The sequence below is a fragment of the Populus alba genome, chromosome 19 (genome assembly GCF_005239225.2).
Source record: "Populus alba chromosome 19, ASM523922v2, whole genome shotgun sequence".
NCBI lineage: Eukaryota > Viridiplantae > Streptophyta > Magnoliopsida > Malpighiales > Salicaceae > Populus > Populus alba.
In genome coordinates this window covers 16722461-16735763 of record NC_133302.1, presented here as the reverse complement: position 1 = coordinate 16735763, position 13303 = coordinate 16722461, and the positions used below count along the sequence as shown (strand labels likewise).

Sequence of the window (13303 nt, the reverse complement as noted above, 5' to 3'; positions counted from 1 at the left end):
AAAATATTTAGTTTGAATTATGTCCATTTATGTTTTTTGCTTGAACATACTAAAGAAATTGCCCATTTTTTTTTTATTTTTATGACTTTGGGCATTTATCATAGGCTGATAAAAGAGAAAAGAGAAGTTATAGTAATTGATTCTGGGATTTCAGAGGTCAAGTCATCATGGGTTTAATTAATTAATTAATTATTAATTAATTAATTCGGATAAATGGGTCGGTCATGACGCCCAATTATTTAGAAGACGAAGCTTTATCCTTTTAGTTTGGTCCATCGTTGCAAAAGCATTCCCTTTTTGTTTTTTGTTTTTTTTTTCAAAACTCACCACCTTAACATCTTGGCTGCAAACATTAATTTGATATTTATAAAAAATATTGAAGTTAATCATTCTTTGTGTGCGTTTGTAATAGAGGTGTGGTTGATTTTTTTGTTGCAATTTATATAAAAAAAACATGTATTTTTTTTATTTTTAATTAGATATAATTTATACTTTAAGAAAATTATACCTTAAAAAAACCCAACCATATCCCTATCTGAAACACACTCTTAATTACATTACCTCAGTGACGTCTGCATTCAAACACCAAGATAATTGTTATCCTCCACTCCTCTGTCAAGTAAACCACATGACCTCAGCGGCCAGGAGTTTAGACTTTAGACACATCAAGCCACACATTGAAGAGGAGAAGTCACATGAGATCACAAGCACTACTTCCTCTGCTCCAAATTAATTCATGTGTTTAATTTTTTTGTTTATAATTTATTATACACACTTAAAAACATAACCATATAAACTAGGGGTGTTCAAAAAAACCGACCAACCGATTAAACCGAGAAAACCGAGAAAAAATTAACCGAAAAAACCGAACCGATAAAAAAACCGAATAAACCGATTAAAAATTTTAAAAAAATCATCCGGTCCGGTTCGGTTCCGGTTTTAAAAAGCTTAAACCGATTGAACCGGACTAAACCGAACCTCCCTCCCCTTTGAAACGCATTTCAACAATTTAATTAACTTATTTCAATAATTTAATCTGTCGGCCCCCCCTCCAATACATTTCACCCCACTCACCCTCTCCCTTCCCTTTTCCCCAAAACATTTCACCCCACTCACCCTCCCCTTCCCTTTTCCCCAAAACATTTCACCCCACTCACCCTCCCCCTTCCCTCTTCCCCAAAAGTTTTCTTTTATTTTATTAGTTTCGGTTTTTCTGGTTTCTAAGGCTAAAAAACCGATCCGAACAGAACAAAACCGGTTCGGTTTGAACCGGTTTTCGGTTCGGTTCGGGTTATATTAACAAGAAATGATATTTTCCGGTTCGGTTGAATTTTTATGTTAAAACCGGACCGAACCGGACCGTGAACACCCCTAATATAAACTAAAAATTATTTAACATATTTAATTAATTCACTACCAGAAAAATCAATAAATACAAACGGAAATACCGAGGGAATATTTCCGTCGATAAATTTTCGAGGGATTTTACCGATGGACATATTCCCTCGGTATATACCGAGGGAATTACCGTGGGAAAAAAAATTAAAACAAAGCAAAAAAAAAAAATGATTCGTCGGTAAATCCGTTGGTAAACTGTGAACATTATTCATCATGTCAATTACAAAGGGAATCACCGATGAAATTTTTCAGAGAACTCCAGAACTGTTCACTTTCCAATTGCACTGTTAATTGTTGTTCTTTACGAACAAAATCACCGATGGATTGAAAAATTGTCGGTGTTATTTGGTAGTTTTCTGAAAAAATTCAATTGATTTAAAATTTTCATTTAAAAATTACAAACAGAATCACCGACGGATTGAAAAATTGTCGGTAATTGTTGGTGGTTTCTGAAAACTTTTTACGAAGTTGAAAATTTATATTAAATATTACCGGTGGAATAATTAAAAAATATTAATATTCAATTATCCGTCTGTAAATCCGTTGCTAACGCACCCTAATAAAAAACTTGAATCCGCTTCTTTCACAAGAGACAGACTCATTTCTTCTTCTTCTTCTTCTACTTCTACTTCTACTTCTACTTCTTCTTCACTATATGTAAAAAAACATCGATATCTATTTCCTTCTCTTCTTTTCTCTTCTCATCTCCTTCTCTTTTCCTTCATGCTCGGGTATGTGTTCTTCTTCTTTCTTTTTTTATCCTCTTAGTTTTTTTAAAATTAATATGCTTTACAAATTTTTTTTTTCTCTCCTTAGCTTCACTTGCAAGTACATTAAGGTAAGCTTTTTCTTTTTTCATGATTTTTTTCACTATATGTTGTTGTGAGACTTTTTTTTTTTTTCATCTAAGATCAATTTTTAGTTGATTTATTTATAGGATTTTTAAATTTTTAGCAATTGCAACTTCATTTTTTTCATATGAATTTTTTAAGTTGAATTTATTTTTTTGTTTTATTTATTTGTTGCAAATTTGTTTAAGTTGATTTTCTTATTATTTTTTCCAAGCATTTTGAGTATATATTATACAGTGTTGATTTATGTTAATTTAATTATTTTATAAAATGAATTTTTTAAAAATGCTTTTAAATATTTACCGACGGAAATTTTCGTCAATAAATCCATCGATAAATCCGTCAATAAATCCGTCGGTAATAAAAAATATTATTACCGACGCGTCTGTTCCGTCAGTAAATTCATCGCTAATAATATTTTGTATTACCGATGGATTTATCGACGGACAAAAAATTACCGACAAAAGATTCACCGACGGACATATAAAGTAGTTATATAGATAAAGTAGTCTTTAGAATGTAATTTATTCGAATATTTGATTTTCAATTTTTGTTTTACCACAATTCAATTATGAATGAAGTTTAAGAAATACATTCAAATAATGCTTAATTAAAAGCACCCTTTTAACTTTTTTTCCTCATCAATTTAACTTTTAAAGTTGTTTAATAATATTGACTATATATTACCCTGCAACACTAAAAAAGAATAAGATTTTTTTTATTAAATTTTATTGTTAAAAGTAAAGAACTTTAATATATATTCTTAGTCAATTTATAATAATTTTCCTGTTGTGGCTTATTCTGCAAAGGCGCGTATGACAGGGTGCAAGTTGCTATTTGAGAGCTGATAGCAACACTTAATTTTCTAGTTTGTACATACAGCAGGTTTTCTGTGGTTTTGTTTTTTTTTTTTTTTAAATAAGAGACGAATAATATATTATCCATCCTTTTAATTTTTTTAAAATAAATAAATAGATTAGGCCAGACATTGGACTCTCTCTCTCTTAGTTTTCCCCATAAATAATAATAATAATAATAATAAATTATTCATGAAGATTCAATTAAACTTAGTGCTTTATAATTAAAATTTTTAAATGTACTCTAAAAATAATTGTATTACATTTATGATTTTTTAAGCTTTCAATCACATAAAATATAAATATAGTATTTTAATATTTTTTATTAACTTGTTTTAATAATTATAAAATATTTTTGTTTTAAAAAAAAAACAATAATATCAATATATTGTTTTAGATTTTTAAAAAAATTAGATCTCTCACATCATAACGTGGAAAAAGCATTCCCTAAGTCAAGGGAAAGCCCGGTTTAGGATATAAACATAGGCCCAAACTAAAAGGCCTGCCTAATTAGGATATTATTATGCACCCACACAGATTCAATCCACCTAAACAGGAGATCTTATGGTCTCGTTAAGCAATGGAGCGATATTTCACTATTCTAGAAAAATATGAAAAAAAAAAAATTATGTTCAAATAATACAATGAAAAAGAAAAGAAAAGGAAAAGTGTTTTTTTTTCAAGATCTGAATCCATGTCGGTAAAAACATGTTGGGAATGGTTTCCCAGATTTTCTCCCCCCTGCAAAAAGTTAATAAAAACTGCGCATCTCAAAGAATCTTCAACTAAATGATGCTTTTGAACAAAAAATGCCCTCCTAACTTTTGATTATGTCAATTATATCCTATATCATCTGTTAAACTTTTTTCAATTTATAAATTAAGGATGTTAAGATACAATGTAGTGGTTGTTTATTAAAATATTTTTTATTTAAAAAAATATTAGAATATATTTTTTTAAAAAAAATATTTATGTTATCAATACTTTAAAATGATTTAAAAATATTAAAATAATATAATTTAATAAAACAATAATTTAAAATTCACACTAAAACATCCGTAATTTGCTGCACCCTCGTAATGATCTCTTTGTCGTAATATCCATCTATCAATTGATTATGTCAATTATATCCTATATCATAAACTTTTTTGGATTTGTAAATTAAGGATGTTTTGGAGTATTGTAGAGCTTGATTTTTAAAATATTTTTTTAAAAAAAAATTAAAATATTTTTTAAAATTTATATTTAAAATCAACATATCAAAATAATTTAATAAAAATTAATTTAAAATTAACTCTAAAACACCCCTATGCACTTTCATCATGATCTCTTTGTTCTACTATCCATCTATCAATTGATTTGATGTTCAAGTTTTCATATATTCATCTTTTCTTACAACTAAAAGAAAAATAAAGTCAACAAGCATAATAAGCGCCTTATTAATCTCATTTTTATATTATTATTAATAAGTGTATTTTTTAATATTACAATAAATGATGTTTTATAAAAGTGTTTTTTATTTAAAAATGTATTAAAATATTTTTTATATTAGTATATCAAAATTACTGGAAAAAACTAAAATAAAACATTAACTTATTTTTTTAAGAAAATATATTTGTAAAAAGCCTCCAAAATGAAATTTACTATGATTCCAAACACTTCGAAATATCTTTATTTACATTTCAGCTGTAACTTTTCAAATGCAATCACTTTCTCTTAGAATAAACAAGTGAATTTCAAATTAGTTGTCTAATAAAAACAACAGGAGTGGCCGGCAGGGGCCCCAGCCCGTGCAAAAATTATTTTTTTCCCTGCCTCTCTCTTAAATAATTATAAATTTTAGCTCTATAATTATTAAATTTTAACTCTTGCCCTTTCTAATTTTTTGTTTTTTAATTTGATCCTCCAATTCTAATGCGCAAGCTCCACTCCACCTCTGGAAACAGCCTAAAAAAAGTATAATACCTCTTACCAGTGCTAAAAAAATAAAATAAAAAACCCTAAAGTTATGTAAGAATTCATAATAAAACTCAATAGAATTGTGAAGCATCAACTAAAATAACTGCTGCCCTAGAGACGACGTGGGCCATCGGCTCTTGTATTTTTAAATTACGGCCTGGTTGGGTGGTTAATTCGAGACTTTGCTAATCTGATGTTGAAATTAGATTGGGTTTATAAAAAAATAAAAATAGTTAAAATTTTGGTTTATCCGATTAACCTGGTGGTTTGATCTCGTAACATGGTTGACCTAATAAAATCCAGTTAAAAACTTATAATTAATTAATTTTATATATATATATATATATATATATATATTTATCAAAACGACATCATTTCTATTTTAAAAAAAAAATTAGGATTAGCCTGGGTAACTTAGAAACCCGGACATGGTTTAAAAAACCGATCTCATCTCTGCGGGACTTGCCTTTTGTTACCGAGTTGAAAAAAAAAAAAGAAATTATAAATATAATATATTCTTAAATCTGAGCTAAAACAAATTAGGATTTGGATATAGACGAACATTTATAAAATTCCAATCTAATTAGAAATATCCTCACAAATATTTTTATTAAACAAATTGACAATCATAATTTATGAATACCTCTTTCGTCTGAATTCAGATACTTCATTGGTAAAAGAAAATTAACATATTTTATAATTTATTACACTTTAAGTGATTAATTATAATAAAACACACACCCACATATACGCATACATAGATATGTATATCTATATGTTTATGTCATTAAAGTTAAAATGAATGATTTTAACGTTATTACCCTTCTAAATTACACATAATCGATAATTTATTATTTTTTAGAAAGGATTAGTTGTGCTTAATTCAGATACTCATTATTTGTTTATATATTTCTTAAAAAAATAATTAAATATAAATATATACGAGATAAGTTAATAATTCAATAACATATCATTAAAGTATCTTTAAAGTACAATTGAGAAAAAGAGGATATATAGATAGGTTTCCAAAAAGTATAGTTCTTAGAGAGTAAATAACAGTAACTTGCTTGAAAAACTACAAACCCATCTCTCTCTCTCTATTTTTTTTTTTCATTTATAAATAAAAAAACATTTAGTTAGACAAATAATCTCTACATTTACACTCAATTTCATTTATAAAAATTTATTTTTCATTTATTTTATTATAAAATCATTTTATAATAATTTTAATCAAACATATTTTTTTAGAATTATAATTAAAATTATTATTTTTTATTTATTTTTAACTGCAATAACTATACAAGTGTCGAGAACGGAAAAGATTAGGAGATGGGGCCTTACGAAATCTTCATCCGAAATAGAGTTCAAAAAAATTATTATAACTCAGTTTAGTATTAGTAGCAGCTGCTACTAATAATAACATGATAGTTAATTATAACTTGTTAAAAATGATATATTAAAAAATAAAAGATATCAAGGAAATACATAATAAATATATTTGAAAACGTAGATAAATATTAGTATAATGAAGGTATTTCCATTCTATGCTAACATTGAAAAGTACAATATTAAAATAATAAAAAAAAATGCTTGCAAGAAAATAAAAGGTTGTCGTAATATTAAAATATAATTATTTAATCCCTATGATTTTAAATCTATAATTAACATAATCTTATTTTATTAAGTTCATATCTTTTTTTATTTTTTTAATAAAAATAAAAATTTAAGTATATTTCGCTATCAAATGACTTAATTAGCCTTTGTCAATTCTAGTAAAAGTCATTAATTTTGCTAAACTAAAAGGTCTAAATTTTAACAACAACAATAATATACTAAAGTTTTCTCTAAAAGATATGTACTTGCACTCAAAGATAAGTAGGTTTGTTAAATTATGCAAAAGGAAAAGAAGAATACATTAATCTTTGATTGGTACATAAAATGAACACGATAAAAATAAATAAGAGAATAACCCAATTATCATCTTCAATTTTTTTTGGACTCGGCAGCAATTCACCCCACTATATTCTTGTCAAAATAATTATTAAATTATTTCTACCGTGAAACCAAGTGTTACATTAAATATACCTTCTCGTTTCTCTACGGGCTTGGAACATTGTTCTCTAGGCTTCCATTATTGCTGGAAGGTATGGCAACCTTCTTGGTTGGGCTTGCAACCTTGTTTCCAATCCATGTTTATCTTTGGCATCAAGTAGACGAACCCCACACTCGCATACTTGACAAACATCTAATGCTAGGAAAATACCATTCATATCTTCTGGTTGGAATTCAACTGAGACCTCATTATATTTACTAAACATATCATTTTCTTTGACAACCAGACAGGGATCCAATCCCACAAATATGTGCTCTGAGCAGATACGCCTCTCATCATTCCAACCATGAAAATAGCAATAGAGATCATGGCTATCACCGTGCTCATTGCTGAAGTGATATGTGCATTTAACTTGCAAACTATGTTCGAAATAACGAAATGCAATGACAGCGCAAAGAGAGAAACCCAAGAACTCGCTATTAGCCCAATGTGAAGATAACTGGCATGTTACTGTAGATCCCCAACTTTGATGGCTAAACCACTTTGGAGTTACATATCCATAGAGGCGGAAACTACTTGCCCTTGCTGGCACCTGTTAATACAATTCAAATAGCATCTTTTTAAAATGAGATGAGAAAAAGAAAAAAAAATATATCAGAGGTTTAAGAAACAGACCTGAAGGTCCGCCAAGAATTCATAGGTCCTATGCATGAGAAAATAATCCTCCCATCTATCAGCTTGCAACCTTGCTCTCTTGCCTTGGAACATTGCTTCCAATGAATCAAAATAATAGTCGATGCAATGTATTCCATCTTCATACAGTATTCCATCTTCATACAGTAGACGGACCCCACACTTTAGCCCAATGTGAAGACAGCTGGCATGTTACTGTAGATCCCCAACTTTGATGGCTAAACCACTGTGGAGAGACACCTCCAGGAAAGCAGAAACTACATGCCCTTTCTGGAACATTGGGTAGCTGCTAACACAATTCAAATAGCATCTTTTTAAAATGAAAGGTGGCAAATATAGAAAAAAAAAAATATGTATCAGAGGTTTGAGAAACAGACCTGATGGAGCCTTTTGGTATAAAGTCGAAATTTCATTAATGAGTACAGGAAGATTTGATTGATCCTACACAAGCTCAAGCAATTAGTGAAAATGAATTCAAAAATGTTCCCCTCAACTACAGTTGACCTTGGTTCTAGATAATTCAAACTCTCGCAATTGACTGCATCCAACTTTGATAGCCGTGGTGGAAGCTCCGGTAATGATTCAAGCCTCTTGCAATTCCTTAATCCTAGATATTGCAACTCCAAGAGTTTATTGATGCTTATAGGTATAGTCTTAAAATCGTTTCCACTTAGATCTAACACTTCCAGTGTCCGTAAAAGACCAAGACTGTCTGGCACTACCGATATATGGCAACCATCTAGATTTAGCTTACGCAGATAATATAAATCCACCCATCTCATGGACAATTGCAAGTCAAAACAACATTCGATGTCATTTAGATATTGGCAGTTTCCCACCTCCAAGCAGGCAAGTCTCTTGAGATTTTCAATCGGTGAAGGCAGCTTTGTTATGCGTGTCTGTTCTAAATAGAGATATCTCAAACAATCCATCGGCTCCAAAACTTCTGGAAAATCCCTAAATTGGAGGCAACCTGAGAGATTAAGCCTCTGCAGTTTTCTCAACTTGCAGATGCTGCTTGGAAGAATCTCAAATTGTTTGCAGTTTCGCAGGTGCAATTCATGAAGTTCACACAAACATTCAATTGAAGAGGGAATCTCTCGTATTGCTGTCCCATTTAAATACAGCTCCTTTATATTATTTGAAACCTTTGGAAACTCCGTGATACTTGAGCAACCGGAAAGATCTAAATAAATGAGTTCCCTTAGATCACCAATTGAAGATGGCAGTTCTTCTATTGCAGTTCCATTCAAGTACAAGTATCTAATATTCCTCGAAAAGTCAGGAACTCTGCTGATAGATGAGCAGCCAGAGATGTCGATGATTAGAAGAGATTTCAACAGATATATGTTTTCTGGAATACTCACCAGGAGTTTGCAGTTCTTCAAATTCAATGCAACAAGTCCACTTTGTTCCCCAATTGATTGGGGAAGCTTTTCAACAGCAGTCTCATTTAAATTTAAATATGTCAGTTTCCTTGCAGTCTCTGGGCACTTCTTGAGATTTGAACAACCAGAAAGGTTAAGACTCTTCAGACATCTTGAATTAATTCTACTGGGCAGATTGATTAGGCTTGTGCAGCCTCTCAAATCTAAATCATTAAGCTTGTCCAGATGCTCTATAGATGAAGGAACCTTAACCAAACTTGTACAGAATTGAAGATTCAATCTCTCAAGGTTTCTGGCCTTTGAAAGATCTGGCAGGGAAGTTATGTGCTCACAATTGCTGAGGTTGACATCTTTTAAATTAACGAGATTCTGCAGCAAAATGAAATCAACAGAAAGAAATTACACTTCATACCACACTTAATTTCAAAGCAAGAACGATGCTTGCATAGAGTTCTTTTAAAATACCTGGTCTCCTCTCCACAGGTGCTTAACCTTGCTAGATGATAGGTTAAGTTCAACAAGGTTCTGTGGACGAAAATTGCGAGGCAAATATGTCAAAGGGTAACCATCCCAATGGAGATACCTCAACTCTTCAGAAAGAGACTTGAGGCCATGAGGAAGGTGCACTCTGCATTTAACTCCAGCTTCAGAATTATAAATTTTTAGCAGTCTAAGTTTATACATCCTTTCCAAGGCAGTAGAACTCAACTCAATTTCTCTTATTTTTGAAACATCCAAGAATATCCCTTCAACTTTTCCAGTTCCCTGAAAACCAGTGAAGGAGAAACAAAGTTTAAGTAAGATTTTAAACTTACTAGTACAACCATATTGCATTGCATATGAAAAGGAAAACTTTGGTGTATATGAATCTCACCAGATTATTGGTCAACACTTGATATACATCTTTAGGACTCCACAATCTGCTTTGTCTTCCTAGCTCGTCAATAGATTCTTTTCGAACAACTTCATGGGCCATTTCTTGCAAAAGATCATGCATTTCAACCTTGTCATCTGAAATTTTAATGAGACAACTGTCAATGAGAACACTAAATCCAATATCTGTTTTGAAACCGCAGCCATCTAGTATCCGCTTTACAAAATCAACTCGATGCCCTCTAAAGAAACATGCAATGTCCAGAAATATACTCTTCTCTTCACTATCAAGTGCTTCATAACTTATTCTCAACACACTATGAACTTTTTGCCGAGTTAGTTTTTCAACCTTGTTCAATGCACTTTCCCATTCTTTTGTCGTTCTGCCAAATAGAAAGGAACCTAAGACTTGAAGAGCTAATGGATTCCCTTTAGCGTAATTTATTGCCCTCACAGACAGCTCCATATAATTGTATGGGAGCTGGTTATCCTTAAATGCATGCAAACTAAAGAGATGAAGGGCTTCCCAGTAATTCAGTCCCTCAACCTCAAATATTTTGTCTGCATATTTCTTAAGCACCTGTTTATCTCTAGATGTTAGGATAATTCTACTTCCTGGACCAAACAAATCACATCCTCCAAGTAACATTTCAATTTGATCTACATCATTCACATCATCGAAAACAATCAGAACCTTTTTACGGCAGATCCTGTCTTTAATGAAAGGGTGTCCAATACGTGGAGTGCGAATATGTAGATTTTCTTCCTCTGTTATTTTAGAGAAAAGTTCATCTCGCATACGAAATAATCCTCCATTCTTTTCTGACTCCTCCCTCACATTTGCAAGAAAATAGTGACCTTCATATTCCCTTGCGATCTTGTTGAAAATCTCTCCAGCAATGGTTGTCTTACCAATTCCACCCATGCCCCATATTCCTGCTACACAAACCTCTGGTAACTGTGTGCATAATAAGGCTTCGATTTGCTTCATGCGTGAATCCATTCCTACCAGGCCCTTCAAATCACTTGATGATGCATAATTCAATTTCTTCAAAATATGATGCACAATTTGATCCATGAGTCTCCATTCAGGCCTGCCAACATGGAGGCGAACAGATATGTCAAATAGTATCCCAAAGAAACACAATCTTTTCTTGAGTTTGGAACTTGTGTGACGGATTCCAATTGCCATACATTATAACACTACATACATGTTGATGGGATACCTAACCCGATATATTATTTATGCACATGAATGATTATAAATGATAGAGAATAATCCAAACAATTGAGAGATTAAGCTTTAACTTATATTTTAAGTTTAATTTATATGAACTTTTAGATGAGTTTTATTAATTTAACTTTATTTGTTGGGTTTGATTTAATTATTATTGGGTATTTTATTTAGTGAGCCATAAGCCCAATCACTTATTTTAGTTAGGGTTTTAGTATTAATACCCTACTTTTCTAAATGTTAAGGAACTTTTGATAATTAATGAAAATTTGCAGATTTTGTATATCTCCAATCCCCTTAATTTCTTCTCTTTTTTTAGTTTTTTTTTCTTTAAATCTTTTTTTCTTTTCTTGTTTTAATTCTTATTATTTATTGTCCCGCATCACATGTGAAATCTAATCCCAATCACTTGCAAGTAAATTTTTTTCTAAATTTACAGATGCATGGAAAAACTATACTTTAAACTGCACATTTGGTAACATTTAGAAGTCACATTAACATATTCTAAAGCTCAAAACATATGCTTCTGAATCCAAAAATATGATTATCAACTTCAAGAAATTTTAATTGCTATAAATAAATTTTAATTGCTATAATTCCAGAAAAAAAAAAAAAAAAAAAGGTTGAAGATGAGAATCTATAGTTACCTAATAACCTGTGAATCCCATCCGGATATATTGGCAGCACTTGTTAAGGCAGCTCTCCACCTTGGAACCTTGTCCATCTTCCCCTTAAAAAAAATTTCAAGCTCAGCAAACGCATTTCCAAAACTCCCAGTCTGTTCATCAACATCAGATGGGTCTACATTATAGAAGACCGGTAAAACAATCAGCCCATGAGTCTCTTTGCATTCAAGTATTTTCACCAGTTCATCCAAACACCACGGAGAAGATGCATAGTTCTCGGAGAAAATTACTACAGACATTCTTGATTCTTCAATCGTTTTCAGAAGGGCAGGCGTAATTTCTTCTCCTCTTTCAAGCCCGTCATCAATGAAGGTCTTGATTTTCTTACGACGCATAGCTTCATAGAGATGGCTGGTAAAAGTATTGCGCGTATCCGTGCCTCTAAAACTAAGGAACACATCATACTTCCATTTATGAGCAACAGCAGATGAAGATGCCATATCAGACAGCTACAAGATCGTGTCTTCCTCAATCACTAAGAATCGAAATCAATAAGTGCTCTCCTTTTTCTCCTAAAGACATACAAAGAGCACCCACTTCAAATTGAAGTCTAAGAGTACAAGAACCCACACAACATATATTTGTCTGAAAATTCCTCAAACTCTTAACGATGGATATATACTAGCTTAATTTGATATGATCTATCTTAATTTGATCACTCGTCACTTGCTACCAATGCTAGCTTTCTATTACTTTCATTGCAAGAACAGTCACTAGCTGAGCAAAAAGAATTAATATGTTCATGAAACAAACTTATCAAACTCGTATATATAATATTAAATATAGAAGACGCATGAACCAGAAAGACTTACCAACAGATCGTAAGAACAGTTGACTTGTGTTTTCCTTCAGCAAACAAGACGTAGAAGAAGCTGAATATTGTTGATGATAAGGGACGATTTTTCTTGTCTATTGCCTTCAAGTAAATTCTTAAAGACAATCTGATCTCATCGTTATCTAAATTAAAGATGGTTTGATCCAGAAACAGGAGAATGTGAGAAGACTTTGGGGTCAATACCAATTATTGATTTGTTTTTCTTTTTTCTTTTTTAGTGCCCATTGGATGGGCTTCCTAAAGTTATTTGTTTGGGTCTTCCAAACCAAAAAGCCCAATAAAATCTTAACCCACTTCAACCTTTGTTTTGGGTTTTGCAAACAAGATTCCATTATCATTATTATTATTATTATTATTATTATTATTATTATTATTCATAAGAAATTCTCAATTTACCTCTGTTTTCCATGGTATTATTGACACTTTATTTTCTTAAAGCTATGTATTGGATTATAATTTGTAATAATTTTGAAGAT

At 31.0% G+C, this 13303-nt stretch overlaps 2 protein-coding genes across 3 annotated transcripts; both read right to left on the bottom strand.

Annotated features, from left to right (window-relative positions):
* Positions 1 to 6939: 6939 nt before the first annotated feature.
* On the bottom strand, positions 6940 to 13015 carry LOC118044219 (disease resistance-like protein DSC1). 2 transcript variants are annotated; one of them, XM_073407028.1, is made up of 7 exons: positions 12805 to 13015; positions 11954 to 12504; positions 10074 to 11166; positions 9665 to 9964; positions 8189 to 9568; positions 7794 to 8100; positions 6940 to 7710 (listed from the first exon to the last, which is right to left on the bottom strand). In XM_073407028.1, exons 2-6 carry the CDS (start codon positions 12430 to 12432, stop codon positions 7951 to 7953), a joined length of 3402 nt encoding a protein of 1133 aa, XP_073263129.1. In that variant the 5' UTR covers positions 12433 to 12504; positions 12805 to 13015; the 3' UTR covers positions 6940 to 7710; positions 7794 to 7950. The 2 variants fall into 2 exon arrangements, with proteins under 2 accessions (XP_073263129.1, XP_073263130.1); XM_073407029.1 differs by having other exon boundaries at positions 7794 to 8097.
* Positions 7186 to 7886, bottom strand: LOC140955067 (disease resistance protein RPP2B-like). The gene is made up of 2 exons (XM_073406598.1): positions 7794 to 7886; positions 7186 to 7710 (listed from the first exon to the last, which is right to left on the bottom strand). The coding sequence occupies exons 1-2, from the start codon at positions 7884 to 7886 to the stop codon at positions 7186 to 7188; spliced, it is 618 nt and encodes a 205-aa protein (XP_073262699.1).
* Positions 13016 to 13303: the final 288 nt, after the last annotated feature.

Bases quoted from the DNA above. Each gene is read 5' to 3' on its own strand.
- LOC140955067 (XM_073406598.1), bottom strand. From the start codon at position 7,886: ATGTTCCAAGGCAAGAGAGCAAGGTTGCAAGCTGATAGATGGGAGGAT. The intron at 7,711-7,793 runs GTCTGTTTCTTA...TTGTATTAACAG, and splicing joins AATTCTTGGCGGACCTTCAG to GTGCCAGCAAGGGCAAGTAG.
- LOC118044219 (XM_073407028.1), bottom strand. From the start codon at position 12,432: ATGGCATCTTCATCTGCTGTTGCTCATAAATGGAAGTATGATGTGTTC. The intron at 9,569-9,664 runs GTATTTTAAAAG...ATTTTGCTGCAG, and splicing joins ACCTGTGGAGAGGAGACCAG to AATCTCGTTAATTTAAAAGA. The intron at 8,101-8,188 runs GTCTGTTTCTCA...GAATTGTGTTAG, and splicing joins ATACCAAAAGGCTCCATCAG to CAGCTACCCAATGTTCCAGA.